This window comes from Clinocottus analis, unplaced genomic scaffold (genome assembly GCF_023055335.1).
Source record: "Clinocottus analis isolate CAN_PGR_092001 unplaced genomic scaffold, fCliAna1.0.p SCAF_13, whole genome shotgun sequence".
Lineage (NCBI taxonomy): Eukaryota > Metazoa > Chordata > Actinopteri > Perciformes > Cottidae > Clinocottus > Clinocottus analis.
This window is the reverse complement of record NW_027175854.1, coordinates 15,481,823-15,507,256: the sequence shown is the minus strand read 5'-3', so window position 1 is coordinate 15,507,256 and position 25,434 is coordinate 15,481,823. Positions and strand designations below refer to the sequence as shown.

Below are 25,434 nucleotides of genomic sequence, written 5' to 3'. Positions count from 1 at the left end.
GGAGGAGCTCGTCCGGTGAAGAACTAGAGGATCTGAAGCTCTGTGGGGCATGAAGGTGGAGGGTGGGGGTTGAGGGACCTTTTTTGGAGGGGGGGGGGGGGGGGGGGGTGGATGATGGGGTTAAAGGGTCAGGAACTTGAAGTGTAGTGCGGTGCAGATCGCCTGGCTGATACCTGAAGTAACCTAAACCTCTCCATACACACACACACACATACACACAGACACACACACACACACACACACACACACACACACACACACATACACACAGACATGCACACACATGCACACACATGTGGCCTAAAGCTGAGAAAAGTATGGAAAAAAAAGGGAAGAGTTTGAGCTCATTTGTTTTCGCCGGAGGTCCTGGATGGTGAGGGGTCAAGAGGATCTATGATGTCAAGGGAAATGGGGATGGCTGGCAGTAAAGTGTGTGTGTGTGTGTGTGTGTGTGTGTGTGTGTGTGTGTGTGTGTGTGTGTGTGTGTGTGTGTGTGTGTGTGTGTGTGGTTGGGTAGGGTTGGGGGATGACGAGCATTTACCAAAATCAGCAGGTAGTGGAAAAGCTTCTCGTCTTCTACCTTCTCTCCTGCTTTTATGTCTCTGACATACACACACTCAAACTAAACATACAACACACACACACACACACACACTGTGCTGTAATAACACACACGAGTTGAACGACAAAGTCACACAAGCGAACCCCGTGATTGTAGGAGACAACTAAAACAGTAGTTCTCCTTTAAGAGTGCAGGCACAGCCGTGCTTTTTGTTTATTTAAAAAAAATAAAAGAAATCAAATCCGACACACACACACACACACACACACACACACACACACACAAAAGGTCCTTGAAAAAAGGTACAAAACGCCGGTTCAGATGTCTCCGGGCCGAGAGGTCCCGCAGATCTGCGGGGGAGTAGCCGCAGGGAAAAAAAACACAGTCACTGAAACACAGGAGACGGGTAATTTTATAAAACTTTGGCTGCCTACGGGATTCTGTTCCCTCCACACGTTGTTGACGGTAATCGCTGCCATCTGTATTTCTACGGCGGAGACGGGACTAAACCAGAGGTGGGTTGAGAATGATGCGTTCAAAAAACACGAAGGAAGAGTTTAAAACATGAATGTATCGTCCTTCTTGCTCACACAACGACTCTGTCCAGTGGATGTTTCAAAGATGGAGTCACGAGATTCATTTACATGCCCGCCTGCCAAATTCAGTACAATCATCTGCGAGGAGAACTCCCTCCATCCTCTTATCTGGCAACTTCACAAAGGGACGCTGATTAAACCATCGCTCAGGAGACATTAAGCTCGATCCTTTGCATCCTTTACGATTAAGTCTCCAATGGCAAATGTTTCCTTCATGTCTTATTAAGTCCTGGAACGAAGACGCTCCATGTGAACTATATTGTGATCCAGCTGCAAGTCTTTTAACCCAGCGATAGTGGGACTGAAGCACTTTCTTTGCGGGACAGTATCTCACAGGTAAACTCCAGGTATACTTTGGGGTTTGCTGATGACACCCATATCAGTTAATTATGACCAATTATAATAAGGAAATAAAGTAGGGGTCTCTCCCCAGACATTGCAGTAGAAAATGTGTATTTAACTTGGTGCTGCTGCAGTCGCTATTTTTAATCCGACAGCATTCGACTCAGACTTGTTCAAGCGCGGGTTCAAGTGCATATTTTGCTATGAGACATGTTTAATTGCATAAAGAGCATCATGTCTGAAAGGGCCTGAGGTTTAGTGAAAGGCTTCTTGTCATATTTTCTGTTAATATGCCATCTCTTGTCAGAATGCGTTGAAGAAAGGACGTCAAAGTCAACTTCTACGCTGATGACACTCAAATGTATATGTCGGTGTTAACATCTATCGCCTATGAAGTAGTTTAATGTCTGTTTTGTTCATTTATGCTGAACCAAAGGTTCTCTGAGGCTTGTATAAGGCGGCCACATGTCAATTTTCCGTCCTCGGGTTAATATCAGTGATTTGATCGTAACTTTAATCGGTCTGGATGCACAATATATCACATTTTACTTCAGATAAAGACTGTTTTAGAACCATTTTACTGATATTTCTCATCAAAAAGGAGACATAAGGTCACATGTTTTCATGAACATCTAAAGATCGCAATACCCTCCCACTTTCCAGTTATTCAGGGGTTGTGTTATCGGTCCGACATCGTGAAGAACCTTCACACCAATCGAGCTCCTTCTGCCAAACCTGATCGCGTTACAAAAGGTCATCACACCTTCAGACACTTACTGCACATTTTCTCCCTCCGACAACCAGAAAAAGTAGTTTTTACAGCTCACGAATCATCCAAAATGAATGGAGTGATGGGCGGAGGCAAAGTGCGGACCGTGTTGTTTGATTGAAGACAGCTTGTTGGTCTTTGTCACCGCCATGTTTTGAGGATAGATGAAGGCGATGCCGACTGAAGATTGCAGCTGGAAATTATTTGGTTTCTCGGTCTTTGCTGATATGCTGGGAGATGATTTATGAACGCACAGCTGTGTGTATAACTCGCTCGCCATTGGACGCGGTTCTTTTTGGATGGGCAGAGGGCCGCCATGTTCAAGATATTCATTTGTTTAATCGTTTAAGAAAGGTCAATGGCAAAAAGTAAACTTGTTCCTTGTGTGTGAATAACAACTTGCACACCTACAAGTGAAAAGTTCAAGACGAGCAACATGGAAAATATTGCATGACACAACTCTGTAAAGCTCTGAAACAAGTGTTTTAAAGCCTAAGACACCGCCTGAATATTGATAAATCAACTGGAGTAAAATCCAATAAAATGGAAATTATGAGGCAGTTCATCCAACAACATGAGATGTATTTGAAACAAAGCATGATTCCAAGTGTCGGTGCTATCAGACATCATTCTTTACCTTTTGTGGACTGAAACTATGTCGTGGAACCAAAAACTCAACATGGATATTACGAGCTGACGTTTGCTGATTACTTAGTCGAATTAATGCTTCGCGTTTAAAGCTGAGACTTATTTGCTTTTGGCAACGTGTGGTGACTTGTGCCCGTAATCGTTTCCTTGGGGAATCCCTCAACATAGGAAAGGAATTCATCACCGTGTGAGTCAGAACCTTTTTTCCACTTCTCCAGACGAGAAGTAAGGATCACCCCACAGGGGGTGGAGGCCTCGTTCTAAAACATCCCTGTCAAGAAGTCCTTCAGCCTCTCGTCTCTACTCCCACTTATGATGTGTTCACACCACGTTTACCGTGTCAGTTTACTCGAGTTTAAAGAAAGGGGGGGTGAGCCGGAGCCGGCAGACAGGAGCCGGAGCCGGCAGGCGGGAGCTGGGAGGCGGCAGGCAGCAGGCAGGCGGGAGCCGGTAGGCGGCAGGCGGAGCTGGCAGCCGGGAACCGGGAGCCGGTAGGCAGTAGGCGGCAGGCGGCAGGCGGAAGGCGGTAGGCGGAAGGCGGCAGGCGGCAGGCGGAGCCAGCCGGCAGGAGGCGGAGGCGGCAGGCGGGAGCCAGTAGGCGGCAGGCGGGAGCTGGGAGGCGGCAGGCAGCAGGCAGGCGGGAGCCGGTAGGCGGCAGGCGGAGCTGGCAGGCGGGAACCGGGAGCCGGTAGGCAGTAGGCGGCAGGCGGCAGGCGGCAGGCGGTAGGCGGAAGGCGGCAGGCGGAGCCAGCCGGCAGGAGGCGGAGGCGGCAGGCGGGAGCCAGTAGGCGGCAGGCGGGAGCCGGAGGCGGCAGGTGGCGCCAGGAAGCAGGCGGCGCCGGCAGGCAGGCAGAAGGTGATGACGGTTGGAGCTTCTCAACGCTGATTGAGCATCACACGTTTTTTTTTGCCAAAGTTGGAAAATTTCCACTGGCGTTAATTTGCGCCGCGTCAAACGCTCTGTTCGCTTTGTGTCATTTGCGCCGAACCGCGGAAAAATAAAGTTTTTTCGCAACCTATCGCGTACGTGTACTGGCTTTGCATGTGATCTACTCGTGCCGCGTTCGGTGTGAACGCAGCATTAGAGTCAGCCGTGGGGGCAAGACGATGCTCACGGAGACAGACAGAGAGAGCAACCTGAAACATTGTCCACAAGTTGGGTCGCGGTGGTCAATCTTAAAGGTGCAAAGCGGGAGGAAGGAGCATGGAGAGAGCAGCTCTGGTTGGGATGCACCCCTAAAAACTAAAGAGTTCAGCATCCGGGTTCTGCAGCTGGTCCGCTGTGCTCCGCGGGCTCCGCTGGAGGCTCTTGTGGCTGGATCGGTGGGTTTTTTTTTCAAGAGAGAAAGCGCCTCCATCGTCTCCTGAACCTACAGAGCACGTGCAGACTCTGGAGAATGCGATCCAGCATGCTCTCACTCCCTCTGTCCTCTTTCCTCCTCTCTTTCTCCTGACCTTCCATTTTCGTGTTCTGTCTTGCGCAACACATTTGGGACGCTCCTCTACAACTTGCAGCTTTTTTAACATCAACAACACTTTCCTTCCTGCCGTTAACCCCCTCTCTCCTCCACTTCCATGTCAAAGCAGAATGGAACATAACAAAATACGACCATAATCAGGGCGGAGGATGATAATTTGATGTTTTTTGAGTCGGTTTTAAGTGGAAGTTGATCAAAAAATGCTAAATGCGAGGTTGTGGGCTCAGATTGTTTGCCAGAGCATGATGCAGTATTGAAACAAACATCTGGCAAACAGCTTTCTTCACATCCCCTGCAGCCATCAACTTCTCTCTCCTCTTTTTTTTGTGTTTCCTTCTTTCCTAAATTCACATCTCTGCTGTTCTGTATGAATGTGAAGTGGAATTAGAGCTATTGTGTAAGCGTGTACTGCACTTTGTGTGTACTCCCCTTTGTGTTTGCCTTTGTATAAAACATAAATACAGCATGTATTTCATGAAGAAGGGGTTAATACAAATCTTTTAAGCAGTTGTTTTTATAACAGCAAGTCATAAAAGGCTCCACTTCTCATGACTTGAGTCACTTACATGAGTGCAGATCACTTGCACACACAGAAAGTGAAGTGTCGCCCTCTAGTGGTGGGAATGAGAAGAAACAATAATCTTGACAGCACCAGATCTCCTTTTTTTTTCTGGCCCTATGGCAGAATTTCCAGAAGCAAAATATGTAAACCCCCAACAAGAAAAATACTTTAACAGACAACAATGAAACGGATCAATGCATTTGTGTGATGTTGCTTTTTAGTGTAATATGAGAGTAAATCTGAAAAAAAAACTTTGAAAAACCTCTCCAAAGTATTCCCACGAGGTAAAACATTGCTTTTTTTTTCTTCGACACAACCAAGAAGCGATCTTTAGCTTCACGTTGCAGCTGAAAGTCGATGGTTTCATCTTCATTAGTGCTAAGAAATAACATGTTTACACAAGCCGGTTATACATCTCTTCTTTGTCTATGTTCCTCAGATAAACATGTCTCTTCCCCTCTTTTCTTTTGCTCTTCTTCCCTTTTCCTCTCTCTCTCTCGCTCTCCATACTGCTGATGTGTCACCAGCCCCCCTGTTCTTCTGCAGCTCCCTCTTCCTCCTCACACACACACACACACACACACACACACTCTCTCTCTCTCTCTCTCTCTCTCTCTCTCTCTCTCTCTCTCTCTCTCTTTCTCTCTCTCTCTCTCTCTCTCTCGTTGTAGCGTTTCCAGATGTGTTGCAGGGATGATGTCATGGCAGACCGGAGGCATTGGACTCTGGTTCTTCTCTTTTTTTAAAAAAAAACTTTTTTTCTCCAGAAAACATTCATCGCAGATGAGGGAGCGAAAGGCGGAAGAGCGAAGCCGTCGGTGAGTTCCCAGGCGCTCGACGCCGCTCTCTGATCGGTGGAGTGTTGAGGGTTTTTTTCTTTTCTGAGTCACAACACCGTCTTTAAACTCCCGCCAGCGAGGTTATCCTCCATCTGACCCTGCAGCCGCTGGAAAAGTCTCTTCATGTCTGTGTGTGTTTCGTCATTTTTTTGTTTGCGCACAGCACAACCAGTGGACCGCCGGTGGTACATCTATACGGAGACAAATCAGGGACAATAGTTTTGTTCATTTGATGAAAAGAATATTTACATTTGTTCCGTGTTGGAAGTTTGAAACATATTTCAAGTTTTACACAAACAAAAATGCACAAAGAATGTCTTGATCAACAGCATTATAGTTATGTACAATTATATTAGTCTTTCTGCCTATGAAATGAAAAGGCTACTCTTTTTATTTCGGATATATTGTTGAATTTTTCAAAGTTCGAGACCAAAATTTTCAAATTTGAATCTTTTTCTTTTTTTTTCAAATGAACAGAACTATTGACTGTGATTTGTCTCCATACGACCTGAACATCCCAAAACATCTGTCATCAGCATTTAGCAGATGTGGCCTCATGCAAGAGTAAAAGGGGAGGAGGAGGAGTTGGTGGGTGTTGTGCCGGTTGCTAAACAACGGCAGTGTAAATAAATTGCAAGCGAAGAAGAAGAGGGGCCGTGTAAACGCTGGAGCGCAGCGTGAGGCCGGTCTGAGCTCTCTGGGGATCACGTGGGCTACACACCTCAGCTGGACCGGATTCTGGGCCTCAGACACCAGCTGGAAGGGGAAAAAAAAACTCCCCCTACACTCCCCGTCACATGGTGGAGCGTAAAAATACTGTGTCCTCACTGTGTGTACAAATACAACGGGCAATACGGTGACATGAGCACGTTGTTGTCGGGTTAAGCAACTAACATATTGATTTATGTAACTATGTTTTTTTTCTCTATACATATTACTTTACTATGGATTATTTAAAAAAAAGGGTATTTTTTATATGCTATTAACAGTTATGCTAAACCATGAGCATATTGTTTGATTGTAAATGAGCACTTTTGCAAGCGATGTGAGATATTTTATATATCGAAAAATGGGAAATCTTAAGAATTGCACAAAAAAAAAATCTTTTTGTGATTCATTTGGTATTTTATATATTTTTGGTGACTGAAGTTGCAGTTTGTGAGTCCAGTTCCACACCACGTATTAAATCAAAGCATGTTTTGAGTTATGTGTTTTTACTGAAAATGTGCTAAAATAGAAGTACACCAGAAGACATGTATAAAAAATGGCGGATGCATATTTTTAAAGCCGCTCATATCAACGTTGTTCAATTATCTGGGGTCTTGATCAAGCTCCAATATTTCAGCTTTGGGGTCATATTATCACTTTACACTTGTGCCATATGACGGTTGTGCCTCATTATATAGAGAGCTGAGATTGCTTTGCAATGTTTTTAACACATGGAAATATATTCGCTCTTCTTTATGCTGTAGTTGGTTTGAGTTAGAACTCTTAAAATGAATAACTCACTGAAGTTTAAGCCACAGATATGTATCCAAAATCTCAAATCCTGGGTATATTACATATTCAAGTGCCTTTAAACCTGAATTTAAAAAATGATGGTAAATCAAGAAAAAAGGCTTAAGACCCTTAAGGGCTTAGAACGGATCTAATAGTGTCACGACGCCACATTAGCATGATCCCCCTGCTCACACTTCACCATTTTAGTGTCCCCAGGTCATGTTTTTGGTTCGATGCCCTGCAGCCGTTCCGTCAGAGAGAGAGAATATCGGGCTTTGATCACACAAACACGGCGTCATACGTTGCTCTACACCTGCTGGATGTGGTCTCAGCGAACGACGGGTCCATGTCGTGTGAGCGTGTTGTTGCAGGTGTGTGCACACAACGCGTACGCACGCGTGGATGCAGAAGATATTCACAGCTGCAAAACATCAAAACCACAATCGTGGATGGGATCGCTCAAGAAACACCTTTGAAATCATTAAGGAAAACAAAAAACACTATCGAAAAACATTTTGCTTCTCTTTGTTAAGTCTGAAGTTTGAGTTGCAGCTGTGACTCCGCTCATTGCATCGTCGAGTGTGTGGATGTAGTTTAGTAAGCAGTACACTCTTAGTCGCAGAACATGTAACTCTAGTTAGTCCAACTTCAATAAATGTGTTGTTTGGAATACACAAAGTATATTTCACTTGAAATGTTTTAATTGTTTGACATAGTATTTCTAAGTAAGCTATACTAGTCAAAAGTTCATCTTGAGTACACTTTTAAGTACTCCTAACTCACTTTTGTTTAGTTATTTAAACTCAAGTGTAAGTATAGTTCACTAAATAAGCATGTGTCAGTAGAACATACAAAACATATTCAACATTATTTGCTTGTAACAACTTCCTTTACTTGATTATTTTAATGCTAATCAGTTAGCATGATTTAGGTTAACTAATCAGATTTTAAAGTGTATATCGAGGCAGTTACAAACCAGTGGTACCAGCGGTTTGCGGCGTAGAATCTGGACAACTAAAACAAACAGACCTTACAGCCACGAGCGTTACTCGTATCATCAAAGATGGCCGCCTTTCTTTAGCCTTGTGCGCGATGACTTGCGACGACGGAGCGCAGGAGTCGTTTATTAATATCATTTAGTTCCACCTCAAGTCAAACTGTCCGCCATGAGACAAAGAAGAGTTGAATCTGTTAAAACCCCGGCCCTGTATCACTTTTTGTCCCGCGGCGTTCACCATGTCGCGCTTTGCACACGACCCTCTTCTGCATCGGCCCCAATGTTCCCGAAAACAGCCGAGCAGATCAATTTAGCAGCTAATCGCCGACTTTAATCAGATTACTTCACTTTAGCCATGAAGCTTACATCCCTCTAGCCCACCCACACACACACACACACACACACACACAGGCTGGGTATTACAGATCTTGTGAGGACACACAACTCAAAGCAAATGACAGACAATTGCTTTTGATTCTCTGTTGTGATTACAAATTTAACCAAATCTTGGCTTTCTTCCCGTCTAAATCCAAAATCCCCCTCTCTTTGTTTCTCCTCCGTCAGGGTTTTTTTTCTTTCCGCTGCACAAAAAGGCAGCGTGACCGATCTCCCAGCTGACGCTAAGCTGCCCTGATCTCTTTGCGTGGCACCTTCGGGTGCTCTGTTATTCGCATGATCAAAATGAGTTTTTTTTTGGACTTAAGTAATTTAAGATGTAAACTCTGAAACATCACAAACTCCTCGTAAAATATAATAATATGATTATTGTTCCAAACATCCTCAAGAAGCCTGTAGTCGGCCATTTTGAGTCCGAGAGTTTCAAGACAAAGACAATAGCAATAGTTCACATATGAGTAGATGGCTTTTGGTGGAAATGTCTTTTTTTTGCACTTCTCTAAAAAAAAACATTTGTTTTTGCACTCTTTTCAATAACACAATATATTGTTATTCATGAATGTTCCTCTTATGCCGGGAATAGCACAACATATCATATGATTTCATATAGTAGTTTTATTACGTTTAACGACGATGTCATTAAGAGCGTATACAATGTGACGACGGGGAAGAGCAGAAGCTTCAGCTTCCTGCAGCAAAAATAATGTATTAAATATGAATTTTTTAAACAGGATCAAGCGCACAACGAGTTGAGAGCTCGCGTCTTGTGCGCAGACCAGCCAACGCTTATGCAACACACATTCCTGCCGCTGGTGATGGTTTTACTTCACAGAAGAAGAAGAAGAAGAAGAAGAAGAAGAAGAAGAAGAAGAAGAAGAAGAAGAAGAAGAGGAAGAGGAAGAAGAAGAGGAAGAAGAAGAAGAAGAAGAAGAAGAAGAAGAAGAAGAAGACGACGACCGCGGGCTAATAAACATGGACGAAAACAATTCTCGTTCCAAAAATATTTTTAAAACAACGTCCAGAGTTTTATGAGCAGAAGAAACATATTCAACACAGTTGTTGGACCTCAAAAATACAAACAATGTGTTTTGGTGAGAAGCGAGTGAGTAAATATAACTTTATGTGCTGACAACAAAAGTACAGACGGCGCCTTTAAAAAGTAGAAGAGACTATTTGTCTTTTTGTTTTTCTGGGTCAGCGGTACTTTGTGTAACCCGAGAGGAGAGTACAGAAAGCTCTCTCGACACTCGGAGCTGAAATTCTGCTGGACGTTCATGAATAAATCATCAAATTAAAGGAATGTTTGTGTCACTTTGACTTCTTGGGACGTTCACGTTGTTTCTGAGCTCCACAGTTCACACGTCTGAGTTTATACGACGACGCCAGACAAATTAATGGAAGCCCACGTCCGCCAGTAAAATAACTAAATAAATTAAAATGTACCTTAAATCTCTATCTTCGTTTTAATTTTTTAAGAAATAAAATAAAAAGCAAAAATATTTTTTTGAAAACAGCGCCACTGAAGCACATGCTGACTTTCTTTTTTATAATTTTTCCTTTTTATCTCATAATTATGACTTTTTATCTCATATTCATGATTTTGTATCTCATCATATAAACCTTCTATCTGATCATTTTGATTTCATCTCATAATAATGACTTTTTATCTCATAATTTCAATTTTCTATGTTAAAATATTGACTTTTAATCTTATAATCTCAATTTTCTATCTCATAATTATAACAGTTTAATCTCACAATGATCACTTTTTAATCTCATAATTATGATTGAACATGGGGATATTTTTTATCATCACAGCTACATTTTCATGCGTTCTTTTACTGGCGGCAATGGGTTTCCATACACCACCTCAAGCCTCAGTGGGAAACAAATGGAGAAGGTGAAGCAGACCCAGGACCCCGGGATGCTGCTGGCTGTGAGGGAGAAGACGAGGTAGATGTTTCCTGCAACCCGACCCGTGACAACAGAGAGAAATACGTTCACATTTCCTGCACGGTGGAGTAATCTCACAGCGCTGATAAATCGGTGAGACGTCGCTGACACAGAAGACCGATTCGCCGGAGACGTTGTTGCACCGGATGATTCTGGAGGAAACAAAAACATGAATCAGTTTTTTCCCTCTTCTTCAGAAGAGGAAACATGTAATCCGAGGGATGCTTCCCAGATGGGAAAAAAAAAATGGATTTCGCCTTTTATGCAACTGTCAAAAAGGAAGTGTGGACCAAGCCTGCAAAGCTTACATGCAACAGAGAGGAAGTCCTCATTTATCTTTTGATCGCATTAAAGATGAGGCACGTTGAGCTTGCATGTTATCAGGTTGCATTGCCGCGTAGAGATGCGTGTCATCTGCATAAGAGCGGAGGAGAACATATCAACAGAACACAACTGAAGATACGAGGAGATATGCAGCGAGACCTCCGAATATACGTTGATTTTCCAAAGCATTACAATGATGGTGAACTGGTTCCATTAGTATTCCCGCAGCGTGTCAGTGAAGACGTTTTTTGACATTTGAACTACGCAACGTGCAACTAATAACCTTCCCGATGACGCTGTTCCCAGCAGGCAATTACTGCTGATTAATTACAGCTGTGCTTTTGCTGCTGCGACGTGTCAAAACGTCTGATGAGGCAGATGCCCGATGGCAGATGAGCTTTTACTGATGAGGTTTTTTTTGGGTTTTATTTATTCAAATTTGAAGCAATTTAGGTTTTAATGTAAAATAAAGACACTGTCGCCAAAGGTACGCAACCACAATACATTTTTTTACTATATAGTGTTGTGATGACACAGTTTAATACCTGAACTTACACATCAGCTGATATCGACTATGACCCCATATAAGTGTTAAAAACATCTTTTTTTACGCAAAAACATCTCCGTCATATAACTGTATTTATTCAAGTTTCTTGCAAAAACAGACATTTTGAAAGATTTGAACACACACGAGGGCAACGTCCAACCATTCCTCTCTTCTGACTCTCTAAAGAGAGAGTGTTAAAAGAAAAGAAGTAATTCCTCATTTAAATGCATGCGCTCATTTGCTTCCAGCCAGAATTTCATTAGCGGAGCCGAGGGAATCTGTTCCGTGATCGGCAATCGGTTCAGAAAACCAGACGAACCCCACGGTGAGATTCATCTCGTGAATTAACCGGAGAGAAGAAGAAGAAGAAAAACGAATCTAAATCTCCCTTCCTGCAGGCCCCCTGGGGCTCCACTGGGGAAAGGAGCTCTTAATTAAAGCGCATCGGGGGGGCCACGCCGGGCGGAGGCCGCCGCTCAGTCCCAGACAGAGACGCCCTGAGAAGCTGGACCAGCGACCAGCTTCCACTGCTCGTGTGAGTCATAGCGGCGACCCTGAGTCACCTCCAAACACGCCCGCCTCATCACGTTGACTTCTTTTTGGTCTTTAACCCTCCAAAAGCAGGACGCCTCTCCGCCCGACGCGCTCGAGAACGGCTTTAAGTAGAACGACGTCAAACAAAATACCAAAGTTCAGTGAACTGACTGTTGAAAACGACCATTCTTTCATTTTTTTTTGTTTATTTTTTGAACGAATGGGACACAATAACGACAACACCGGTAGAGCCTCATGTGATCTGAAGCTTCACTTTGTGGTTTATGTGTTTGATGCAGGATTTAAATGGAGGTAAAAATCTATTCTGGGTTTTGTCTGCACTGTAACAACTGTGATTGCCGTTAATTAATATCTTCTCAATAAATAATAGAACCCTTTTACATAATAAAATGACTAGGTATAGTTTTATATTGCATAAAGCTGATTACAAGATGTGTTATTTATTTATTAATGACATTTTTTGTCATTTTGTTTGAATACAATCGGCTGTGAATAACTTTAATTATATTTTATCAGGAAATGTATTAATTGTGCTTCCCTTTTTATGCATTTAATTAATTTATTCAATACTTTTTAATTACATTTTTAATTGTTTTGATTCAAATCAAATCAATGCTATTACTCACTTTGTTGCCATAACTCTTTTAAGTAACCGTCGGTCACATGTTTGTAGGTTGTGTCTCCACGTGTTGGAGACACAACCTTGTGCACTTAATTACCCAGGGTGCACTGCTGGTTTCCACTATTGCACCGTCTCTCTCGCGGTCGTGAGATGGAGCTCTCTGTGGCGCGGCGGCCTGCAGTCGGAGGCGGTCAGACGGTCTGGAGGTCTGGAGCTCCGCCACGAGCTGCAGGCGGAGACGTCGTGAAACCGTCCAAAGATTACAGACGAGCGGCGGGAGGAACAGACGTCCCTTTGTCCCGCGGCGAAGGCATTCCTTACACTCATAACGCCGCGGTATTCACTGTGAATACGTGTTAACGGTGGTTTCCAAAAGTCAGTTTCCATAGGTGTGTGTGTTTGTGTGTGTGTTCGTTGTGGGATCTAAGAGAGGAGGATGACACAGAGAGCGTCGTGTGAAGCATCTGGTAAAAATGTCAAACTGCAATCGGACCACGTGGCTCTGAGCCGCCGCTGGAGCCGAGTTTCAACTCAGTGGAGGAGCGAACGCAGGAATCCCACTTTGTTTTGTTTAACGGTGACGACTACTTCACTTTTTGGCCTTTGCTCTCAGATGCACACATTTCCAGAGATGACTTAACATTCAGAGAGTTACGGTACGGATGGAAATAAGGAGATCATCATAACTGACAAGAGGAAAGAAGCCATTTTGGGGAATTGGAAGCGTTTTTTTTTAATCAATATGTCCGTCTTCGTCCCATAATGTTTCCTTTATCTGTCATTCCTGCTGTTATGAGGTCTCAAAACACACTAACGAATCACAGTGTCTTTGCACATCCTGTTCCTTCGTCTGGTTTTGGTTCATCGTCTAAAAATAAGCTTCAGACATTTTAAAGTTTTGTGCTAAGATGTCAAAATAAAGTCCAACCAAGATACTAGTTTTAGATTATACGCATCTTAACACGGGCGGTTGCTAACAAGTAGCTAAACGAGACGTCGGCCATTCCACCTTTACAGACGTGTACATGTTAGAGTCTAAATCATATGATCGACACACATTTGTGAAGCATATCTTCACAAAACACGTGTAGTTTCACAGTTGTTTGTTTCTGCAACAATCCAAAAGGACGAATCCCTTCGGCGTTGCGATGACGGCGAGCTTGACGCTAACTTCTGTCGTCGGCCTCCAAAAAGCACGTCGTCCCTTCATCGTGCGGTGCTGAGCTCGCCACTCTGGTCCGGGGGGCTTTTCCCCCTCATATTTTCCACTATTGCGCCAAAGAAATGGCATCCGTCATCATTTTGCTGTTGCCTAAAAAGAGAAAAGAAGAGGTAAAAAAACGAGGAAAATGGGGTCGTGGGGAGTGAGCAATGAGAGATATCTTCAGCTGTGACTGTGAGGGGTTTTATGGTTTCTGACCTCTCGGGTGTGCACGCCTTCGCCTCTAATTAGCGGCGCTTAATTAAAGAGCAGAGACGAGCGGCTCCCGGGCAGCCATTGCTAGCTTGCGGGGGAGAAAGTGAAAAGTAGCTGAAGCGCCTCGCGGGGGCTCGGTGTAAACATGCAGCGCACATCGACGCCGGCTCAATCCCCTGCTGTTGCAGCGCCGAGAAAAAGGTTCTGACTTGTTGACGTTGGTGCGTGCCACGAATCTGTCCGCGAGCACATTCGCTATCCAATATTTGTCGACGATTATCGAGGACTTATTGGCCAGATGGCGGCCCGGTAAGGTCACGACGTTGCTGTTGGTGGGTGGATTATGAAGCGCTGCGTTGTCAGTTGGGAACCATAATGTGCAGAATATTATAGAATACTGAGCACACGGTCCAAGTATTATCTCAACTGAGCTCGGGACGCAGCGTGCTGACAGCATATCTGTTCCAGATGGAGGAACCAGCTTCCCGCTACATTTTTCTTGGTTTTTCGGAGACCGTCTTTGTTACGCTGGCAAAACGGCCGCGCTTTCATTTTTGGGGGGAAAATGTCATTGCGGATTGTGTTTTTGTCTCTAATGCTAAAGTTTCATATTAATGTCATGTCGGTGACGTGCGTCCAGGCCGTCTGAGTGTCTCTTTTGTTCTGCGTCTTCCGTTCCCATAGCTTTCATTCTTTGGTGAATAATTCAGAGCCAAAATATGTTGAATCCTTCCCTTCCAGAGTTCCTGCTGGGAATAAGACAAAGCTGCAACAGGCCAACAGCTGAGTGCTGTTTAGTGTTGAGAGATGTTTACTCGTTCCAGGCCTGGGTTGACATTGCAGTCACAAAGACTGTGACTAACTGCCCTTCCCCGTTCTGCACACCTGTACTGCATCTATGCTGCAACTTTATTATCAAAAAGAGGTCCACGAGGCCCTCACGGTAATGCGGCTAACGCTGCTTAAAGAACATGAACGACATGGAATCACACAAATCCTTATCAATAACAGAGTTTGGTCGTCTTTAGCGGCAGCTCCATCCCGAGTGTTGAAGTATATTTTTCATGTAAAATGCAAAAGTATAAGCAAGTAAGGTCTAAGGAATTTTGGTAAGAATATTCTTGTTGACCGTTAAGTGAACTGCAATCAGCATCCTGTCGCTTGCAAACTTGCTTGCACTCAATTTAGCATCCTGTTGCTAGCGAGCGTTCTCACACTAATGCTAGCATCCTATCAATTGCAAACATGCTCACACTCCAGCTAGCATCCTCTCGCTTGTGATCGTGCTCGCACTCCAGCTAGCATCCTGTCGCATGCACACATGCTCGCACTCCAGCTAGCATCTTGTCGCTGGTGAGCGTAGCCAGTACCGTTTTTCTGCCATTAGCCTACATCATTTATTATTGGCTAAAATCAGCAACGCTTGTCATAACAGCTGACAAACTGTCTGCTGTGAAAAATGTGTATTAGCTAATACAAGCCACGGTAAAGCACTTGGCAGTGTGCAAAAACCTCACATCCTTTTTGGAGTCCATTACACAGAAACCGGTTATATAGACAGCTGAGAAAGTCAGGAAAGCTCTTCATTTTTAAGTTTCAATCCGTTGACACAAAGCAGAACACCTGTAAACGTGCTTCACACAGTGTACACACACAGAGCGCTTGGTGACAACCTCGATGCGTTTCACAGTCAGCTATGTAGCCCCCGCCAGCCTTTAATGGCGGGGCCGGCTGGGCGGATCTCCAGAGGTGTGCTTTCCCCATCAGGCCGTCTGCGCTCACGCCAGGCCAGACAGGAACATCGCAGTAATGGAACAGACTGAAACCAGCAGGTGAAACTCACCTCGGTGACCAGCTGAAAGCCTATTAAAAAGAAAAAAAGCAATTAAAACGTAAGATGTCTTCAAAACATCTGTGTTGATTTAGGCGCTCGTTGAAGCTGGTGAAAATACAACCTTTGAGTCCTGAATTTAACAAAAAAATGTGTCTTAAGACTCAGTCTTACAGGATGATTAAAAAACACACCATTGCTCCAAATGTCCAATAGCAGTGGACTGACTGACATGTGTGTCTAAGAATGCACAGTCCAGTTCATGTCCAGCTGTTTTATGGTTGAATATTGAGATTATATTGAGCTCCATGCACACTTTAACCTGCATGTTCAAGGCCTCAACACGGGCCTTGTTGCACACACTAAGGAGTTTAAGTTGTCTGTGTTCAGACACCAGAAGACCCATTACGTTGAAGATCTGACTGTTGTGTTGCAGAGAAACCTCAACATAGATGTAATTGCGCAGCCACAATCCCACAACTAACAAAAAGATCACGAGTGTGTCAGTTTGAACATGTCTGGGTCCAAAGTGACTCAAAAAGTCCTCCTCGACATCCGCCAGCGACGAAGGATCCGTACTCACACGTCTGCAGATTGTTCTCTGACTCATTCGGGCCGAAAGACAGATGGAAGATTAGTCTGCAGCAGGTTGAATCGACCCTCAAGGGGGAAGTTGTAATCAGTGTTGTGTTTTCGAGAAGCGACTTCGATGTAAACCGCTCATTGCCGTATGTGATGCCGTGGCAAGTACTGTACTTAACTACAATTTTGAGGTACTTGTACTCAATTTGAGTATTTCAATGTTCTGCTGTTTCACGCTTTCCGTCACACTGATCTCAGCTGTTTCATCTCAGTGTCTACTTTATGACTTCAATGCCTTTAAAGATGAGGCACACTTCTTCTTCATCTCCATAAAAATTGTAACACTGCAAACTGTATTCATGGAATCTAAATATTAATTTCACCCTCTCTGGTCTAACAACACGGCGGGGACCAAAAGACTCTGAGCCCGTAATGTAAATCGATGAGCAGACTGTTTTTTGACAAATATACCAATTAAGAAAGCAAAGTGGAAATAACTCTGACCGATGTTGCGAAGGGAAACTCGCCGCCCTCCCAGGATTCTCTGAAGCAATTCATTTTCTTCTTCTTTTTTCGCCATTTGGAGCCACGGCACATGCAGCTCGTTGGGTCCCAAAGGCCAATTAGGGCTGCTTGGAAGTGTGTGTTGGAGGAGGTAAGTGCTGCATCTGCTGCACGGCGTGGGGGCCCATCATACTTCTGCAGGGCCGACGAGGGCCGAACGCAGCTGCAGCTCAGCGGGTCAGAGTCAACCGGCAATCGGCCGGATCAATGCGTGTGACTGCGGAAGGAGTTAGCACGAATAATGACAATGTGTGTAAGAAAAAGGCGTCCAGAGGGAGACTTTTATTGAGTCAAGGAACATAATTTTAAATGCCAACAGGTAGAATGAAAAGATGTGAATGCATAATTCACCTTCGGTGAAGAGATTGCTGCATTGTCACTAAAAAAAAAGAAGCACTTTTAGATAATTTGAAGTGAAGTAAAAGCCATTTGGTGGAGCATGACTACCATCTGGTGGCCAAGAGGAGGAACTGCATCCAAATCTTACTCACAAACAGTACATCCAGGTTCATTGTCAGAGTATGCCTTAGAAATAAAATCCTTCATTTATAAAATACTATAATTAATATATTAATATCATATATTAATACTTTGTAGTAAAACACTTGAAGCTTGTGCTTACAAGTACAAATGTTTTGTTGAAAAACGTGTTTGTGCATTATTATTTAGTCATAATACCGTATTATTGCTATTAATAATGTATTTTTTTCTTCTCTTTTTAGATTAAACATGTTGGCTGTTGGACAGACGAAGAAAAAAATAATATATTTTTTTAAATTTTTCCAGACAAAACTAAAGCAACAGATTCATAAATAAATTGCAACGTGTGCAATAAGAGTGTATTTGTGCCAAAGGTCTTCTTCATTTGACTTAAATCCACATGATGTGTTCTCATAAACACATCAATAATAATCGTGGGTATAATCATAGTCACAAGGTTGCTGTTGTAAACACAAAATAAAACAGAGACACGACAGCGCTGTTAACTTCCAGGCATATTTAATTGGCACGGTAAACACAATACAAAGTATCCGGTGCTCCAGAACACAAGCACGGGGCCACCAAACGGGACACGGACCAAAAAAAGTGCAAAAAAAAACAAAACACACACACCATCTGGTAGACCTCACTGGAGGAAAAAGGAAAAGTCTCACTTTGCAAAGCAGATAAAGTAACGGCAAGACTCCTCAATAGTTAAAATAGATGTTTTTCCTCTTCTTTTTATACTTTATTTATAGATTCATATATATATTCTCTCTAATTCCAACGTGCCATTTCCACTGTACAGGCAGGTCATTGACTCGGGAGGCTTCCGCCGCCCTCAAAGCAGTGAAGATTTATCATTTTTGGGGGTGAAATAAAAACCAAAAAAGTGTTTTGCGCCGGACGCCGGGAAGCAGACGGGGAACTTTTTAAAAAGCTCGATTCAGCAGAGATTTGATCAATACTTCCATCAACGTGTCCATCGCCGCTCCGTTTAGGAAGAAGAGTTCGTTACGAAACGGCTTCATTCATAAACAATTACATTGTTATTCATGTTTAGTTTTGGGCAGGGAAGGGGGAGGGGTTTAGGCAGAATGAGCAACAACATATAGACTTCCAGCTTCAAAGAAAAATAAAGAAAAAAAGTAAAATCAAATATAAAACAAATAAAAATCATGTACATTATGTGCCGTTGAGAGAAGGGGGTGGAGTCTGTGGACATACTTTCTCTTGTTTGATTATAAAAACTCTGAAGTTTGCCCCCAAAACATTTGAGATCATCACATCTTAACCCTTCCATGGGTTCAGGTCCAACACAGGAACGAACTCACAGGACAGTCATGGATCACAGTATATGTTTCATATACAGTAGACGGTTATGTGGACCATCCTGAACAAACGTCAGGAAGGTCTTCATAAGCTTGTGGGTGGGTTTTTTTGGGGTGGGGTCAAGTGTTGCTTGGACCGAGTGGAGACATCCCCACACACTTGATTAACTGTAAACTAACACCAACTTGCATGAGACACTCTGATCAAACCAATACTAACATTTGTACATACGCATCGTGTACTTACAGTAAAACAAAATGCACAAAAGACGTCCGTGGCCGAGCTACGCATGAGATCCTTCAGAGAAACAACATGGCGGGTCCCTGTGTCGTCCTGCTCACGTGACAAACTCTAACTCGCTGTTCAAAAAACTAAAACAGGGAGACATGCTTTCTGAACCAAAAAGAAAAAAAAAGGAGATTTATTAAGAAAATAAGAATAATAATTAAAAAAAAGAAGAACCACAGGCACCGAACCCCCAAACAGTAGCATTCAGGTTAATTCAAACAGTACGCGACCAGGCGATGAGGGTTAACTGAGCGGGAGAGGCTGCAGCGCTCCGGGCGGCCAGCAGAGGGCAGAGGAGGAGGAAAGACAGGGCAAGCATGCAGCACGCCACAAAGCTCAGGGGCCCCAGCTCCCAGGGGCCACTGCAACCACGGAAAAAAAAAAGGGGGAAAGGAGAGGAGGGGCTTAAAGCAGCCAAAGGGATTGCTTGAGCTGCACTGTTAAGGGAGGGGAGAGGGTGTGGTCAGAGAGAGGGGGCGTGGTCAGAGGGAGGAACAGACACCAGTCACAAGACAAGAAAAAGGATGGCGAGCGACCCGGTGTCCATCTCTGTCCTCCTCAGGTGGTTCTGGATATGTGGAGGGAAGGGGGAGGAGAAGTGGGGGGGACATCACAACACACAAGACCTTTTTAAAATGAGACATACACACATACAGATAGATGAGTAGCACCTTTCACCTCCTTCTCTGACACCTACAAATATGGAGCGGATTTTAGTGGGAGGGATGACCGAGATGGATGTAAAGCCCAGGATGTGTGTGGATGATTTTCTTCTGACTCACTCTCTCACACACACACACACACACACACAGTGCCCAGATGAAGGCGTCTGCAAGTCTTTATAGTCCATAAGGCTCCTGCTGGTCTCCGTCCTGTCTCTGACCACACCCTCCTCCATATATATATATGTGTGTGTGTGTGTGTGTGTGTGTGTGTATGCGTGTGCAAAAGGGAGAATATAAAAAGGGGGCGGGGCGTTCAGAGTGAGGAAGCCAACAGCCGCTTTGATGAGTTAGTGACATTAAGAAGCAAAGCTTTGCTGACAACAACTAACAGGAAGGATGGAGAGAGTTGTGAGCGCAAAAAAAAACCCACGATGGATTTCTCTTCAAATCGTTGCTTCTTCTGCGGCGGAAGCAAGAGTGTTTGTTTGTTTGCTTATTTTGGGAACAGAGATGCGTTCTAATCGGACGTCTCTCTCTCTCTGTGTGGGTTTTTAGATTCAGGTCGTCTTTCTCTCTCTGACTCTGTGAGCGCGTGAGGAACGTGGTGGTTTCTCCCCCCGGCTGCTTGCCCTGCCATTCCTCAGCCAGCCTCACACTTTCTAGGAATCTGCAATGTAAAAAAAATAAAATAAAATAAAAAAATACGGACAAACAAACAAAACAAAACAAAAAAAAAAACACGACAAAAAGAAAAGTTAGAGAGCTTGAAAGGGATAACTGTCAGCAACCCAAATATTGGGAAAGAAGTCATTGCACGGATGATACTGCGGCGTCGGCATGAATATCTGCACACACACACACACACACACACACACACACACACACACACACACACACACACACACACACAGATGTGTGAAAGACCTCCATTAACGAAGAGATGTAGACGCTCCACTTTGTCCCGACATGCTCACATCTTGCAGTGAGGAGGACAAAAAAATGGCCGCACCGTGCAACGCGTTTGTAAAAAAAAATAGAATATAGAAAATAATATATATGAATGAAATGTGCGTTCACAGCGCTGATGTGAGATGAACGCCCGTGCACACGAGAGCCTCCATGCTGTGCAAGCTGACGAGCCGCCGTGTGAGTCAAACAGAAGCCGGTGCGGCGATGGAGTCACGAACCAGATCGATTCTGAGCGCAAAGAAGAAGCAGAACGTCTCGTTCGTAGCGGTGGAGACGAAACGACGCCGAGGGGGCGACCACGCCATGCGCCGCCCGGGAAGCTGCCGCTTAGAGACGCATGCAAGCAGAGACGAAGAAGAAGAAGAAGAAGAAGAAGAAGAAGAAGAAGAAGGACACTTCTTTTTACAAGCTGGACCGGCTCCGTCTCTCTGCTCTCGGCCTGGGAGAAAGGGACCACTACCGAGTACCAAAAGGTGGAGGAAAAGCACATTCTAAGTCTATTAGTTACTAATTGGATCAGTAGTTGTATAAAAGAATCCTTTTGAAACTTGTTCATGTTGTAAGCGCTCTATGATTCATCTACAGCATGCAACATTTGAGGGGGAAGGTGCACTTTTTTTTTATTCTTTGTTTTAGCCTAAAAAAATATCTTTCAATATGTTTTCATATCTTACAGCAGATCGAAACGACATCTGCGTGATTGCATGCGTTTCCTTTTTAATTAAGGTCATACAGCGAGAACGCGAGGTTCACTGCCGCTTCAGACGGCGCGTACATTCATACTCGGGACGAGTTCTTTGATTTATTACCATAAACTGACTCACGTGTTTGATTCAAAAGCATGTATGTTCATTTGAACTTTTAACCCCTACCCCAAAAAAAGAAAGAAAACAACACAAAATACATATAAAAAATAAGAAAAAACACAATACTGTGTGTAACTGTACAGCGTGATCATCGTCAGCGGGTGATTTGTCCCATCATGCTCAGCGTGGAACATGTGAGTCATGTCTTTTGTCTTTTTCTTCTTTTTTGTGTATGACCACTAGGTGGCACTGCAGTGAATGTGAGGGAAGGAACTAGAAGCTTCTTTTCCTCTCTTTCAGTGTCATATCCAAAACAGTGTGCAGTGACACACACACACACACACACACACACACACACACACACGCACACACACGCACACGCACGTTATGGGCACAACCGCCACCAACTGGCATGATACACAAATCTGATTGGCCCTTCCTTCCGAGAGAGAAAGGAAGTGTGTGTGTGTGTGTGTGTGTGTGTTGTTCTCTAATCTGAGCTAGCGGTAGCATTCTTTAATCTCTATTGAAAGCAGTGCATGGAGACTTACTGGCTTCACAGTAGCAAAAAAACAAAACCCCAGCGCTTGCCGAGTTAAATGTATGTCATAGCACCTTTGGCATTAGTTTCCAAAAAGACCTCGACGTAGGACGAGGGGACGTAGCCCTCCTCGTCCTCGTTCCGGCGCACTCGCGTCCAGCCGTCTCCTTTGTCCTCCTCGATGACGTACAGCAGCTCGCCCTCGGCCACGGAGATGGTGCCCTCGTTGTGACCTGCAGGGAGGAGAGGAGAGGAGAGGAGAGGAGAGGTGAGGAGAGAGGTGAGGAGAGGAGAGAGGAGAGGAGAGAGAGCGTCAACACATGGATCACTTCAGAGGAACGACACCTTCTGATGAATTCACTGAGGAATATATATATATATATATATGTTCATAAACTGCACCAGCGGCTCCACACAGGACCCACGATGCATTAAAGCATCATCAGATGATTTATAGTTATACAGATTTATGTACACAACAAATCCATTCCAGGAAACCGTTAAATACTGAAAACCATCCTGAACAAATCCTTAAAAATAGGCTGCATTAAAATATTCAACGTCTTCACCTCGCATCAACGCATCTTTCCAACGCAGGTCACCGCAGCTCTTCACTACCTCCGATTCTGCCTTTTGAGAACTTGCCAAGCTCCATTTTTACAACTCGTGTACGAGGAGGGATGATTATATCTCCATATGAATAAATATCTCCTCCTCACACATCCCCAGTGAGGTCACACCCTCCTCCTCCTCATCGCATTCCTCCAACAGAAGAGTTAAAGGGCACATTCACTTCCAGCGTTAGCATCCAGCGTTAGCATGTCTCGTTACCTTCGAAGGGGTACAAGGCCTTGCAGGTGCCGATGGTGGGCAGGGTCTCCTCGTCTTCGAACTCGTCGTCGAACTCCGGCGTGCTGGAGGTGGGCGGGACGGGGTTGACGCTGGCCTTGACCTGCGTCTCTGAATTCTGCTCCTCCGTGTAGCTGCCGTCCGGGCTGCTCAAGGGCCAACACACACGCACACACACAGTAAACACACTGTGAAAACCATACAGAGTGGTTATACGGCGCGGGACAAAAGCGCGCGTGCGCGGGTGATGTTTGGCATCCGTCCGAGTATACCATACCTCTCTCGGTCCTGCGCGCAGTTGTTGCTCACGGGCGTGTTGTTGCTCACGGGCGTGTTGTTCTGGGTCTCATAGAGACCACTTCTCCGGTTCGTGTCGCTCTTGGACGGCATCCTCTCCTCCACCTCCGCTAACCAGCCCTGAAACACACACACACACACACATTACGTACATGTTGGCTGCAGCTCACGCTTCAATTTTAAATAATTTTTTTTCATCCGTGCTTTTGGCGAGCAACACTTTGCATTCCTGTTTTATTTACAAGGTTAAACCAGTCGGTTTGTTCTGGGCCTCCTTCTCTTCCCCTCCTCCCCTCCTCTCTCCTCTTCTCCACCCTTCTCCTCTTCCTGCAGCTGCATGCCATCATCTCCTAATATGGGCGCTCTTCTTGCAGGCTTCTTTTGGAGCGAGCCCCAGGCGGAGACGGTGTGTTTTGAAGCGCTCGTTATTCACCGTCTCAGCCTTGAAGCTCCTCCAACGCCGACACCCAACCAACTGACCTCAAACTTCTGCGCCTCGAACTGGAGCTTCTCGATGTTCTGGGCGATCTCCGACAGCCGGGGGTCGACGCTGGCGGGGTCGCCCATCTGGGGGTTCTTCACGTACACGTCCTTCATCTTAGCCAGCGCGTCCCTGCGGAGGAGGAACAGATGAAGTCAGAAGGAGTCACTGACTGTCTGGAGGGAGGAGCTCCTCCAGGTCGGGTTCGCTGAGGTCACCTCTGGTCCATCTCTTTCTGGATGTCCTTGTTCAGGTCATCCATCTTGCCCTGCAGCTTCTTCCTCCTCTGCTCGGGGGGCAGGTGGCTGAAGTCCTCTGGTCCAGACCCCTGAGAGGAGGAGGTGGGGAAAAATAAGAAAGAGTCAGAAAGAAACCGTGAGATGAAGTTGGGCGAAGTATTGTTGTGTTGACGAGATCTTTTCTATCTTCTCTAACTTTTCCATCTTTTCTATATTTTCCGTCTTTTCCGTTTTTTCTCTCTGACTCCCTCAAAGTCGCCATCTTGTTTCTAACCTGCCAATTCTGAAATGCAATAAAGCATCCTCTCTCCTCTTGTGAAGTGATTCAGGATGATGGCGCTCTCTCAATGAACCGGACGCTCTTCTTAAAATGGAGGTTGTGCTAGTGAGGCTTTCTTTTGGGGGCTGGCCAAGAGTCATATTTCCTGATGAGAAGGTTTCCGTCTGAGTCATACTTCTCGGCAGCCTCTCTTAACTTAATAAATTATCACCTCGCTCAACCACAGTGATAAGTGGTCTGAGTGAAGGCAAAAGATTCAAAATCACATTAATTATGATCCATACATACAAATTGATTAATTATTTTAAAATTTTTGAATACATTTTTTTCTTATATTTGACATAACTTTCAGTCAGACTTGAAGCCTGCTTAGTCAAGGACCTAATCGCTTTGTGCTAAATGCTAACAACAGCATGCTAACTATATATAAAAATAATGCAATGCACATGCTGATGTTTGACTTTTAGTGTGTTATTAGGACTATTACTCATTAAAACCTCATTCATTTAGTAATTTGGTCATAAATTACATTATGGCCCTGATGCTGGTGATAATAAGATATGAATTTAATCAAGGCGTATTTAATTAACTCTTTGGGGCTCATCGGCTCCATCACTGAAGAGGGTTGGATCTCATGCTGACGGGTCACGGGACACGACGGCTGGAGCTACACACACACTTCACTGCACTTGAACTGCACACGGGTCATACACATGCGGACGGGTCGCCGTGGCAGCCTTACCCCTTCTCCCTGCAGCGCACCGAGCATGCAACATGAGGAAAAAAATCACGTCAGTGTCACCATGCAGAGACATGCTCCCTCCCTCCTGAGCGCTGGGATTACGTTCTCTACGGACCCGAGACGAGTCAACACACGAGCATCTAAGTTGGGGCCTAAACTAAAGCTATGGGCAGTCATTTGTTTGGGTTGTATGAGACATTTAGGATGCTTGGGAATCCACTGATTGATTGTTCTGTGTGGATTCAGAGATAGATCTACAGAAGTCACAGAAAAGGTTGAATTTTCATTGCAAAGTAATGCATATTTTTTGGGAAAATATGCTTATTTGTCTTCTTGCAGAGTCTGGCGGTTAGATTAGCGGTTTGTGGTCCTAAGGCTAAG

General features: G+C 44.5%; 1 protein-coding gene across 3 annotated transcripts in view; it reads right to left on the bottom strand.

The window, feature by feature from the left end:
* Window positions 1-18,066: 18,066 nt before the first annotated feature.
* Window positions 18,067-25,434, bottom strand: part of fnbp1b (formin binding protein 1b) — a 47,218-nt gene continuing 39,850 nt past the window's right edge. For 2 of the 3 annotated variants that reach the window (XM_068573341.1, XM_068573342.1), the window contains exons 15-20: window positions 24,011-24,120; window positions 23,792-23,924; window positions 23,292-23,431; window positions 22,997-23,160; window positions 22,240-22,398; window positions 18,067-19,752 (exon numbers count right to left, since the gene is read on the bottom strand). In XM_068573341.1, the coding sequence (XP_068429442.1) occupies window positions 19,667-19,752; window positions 22,240-22,398; window positions 22,997-23,160; window positions 23,292-23,431; window positions 23,792-23,924; window positions 24,011-24,120 (792 nt within the window). In that variant the 3' untranslated portion in view covers window positions 18,067-19,666. Of the gene's footprint in view, window positions 19,753-21,183; window positions 22,399-22,996; window positions 23,161-23,291; window positions 23,432-23,791; window positions 23,925-24,010; window positions 24,121-25,434 lie in introns of those variants that run through there. The other variant, XM_068573343.1, reaches the window with a different exon arrangement.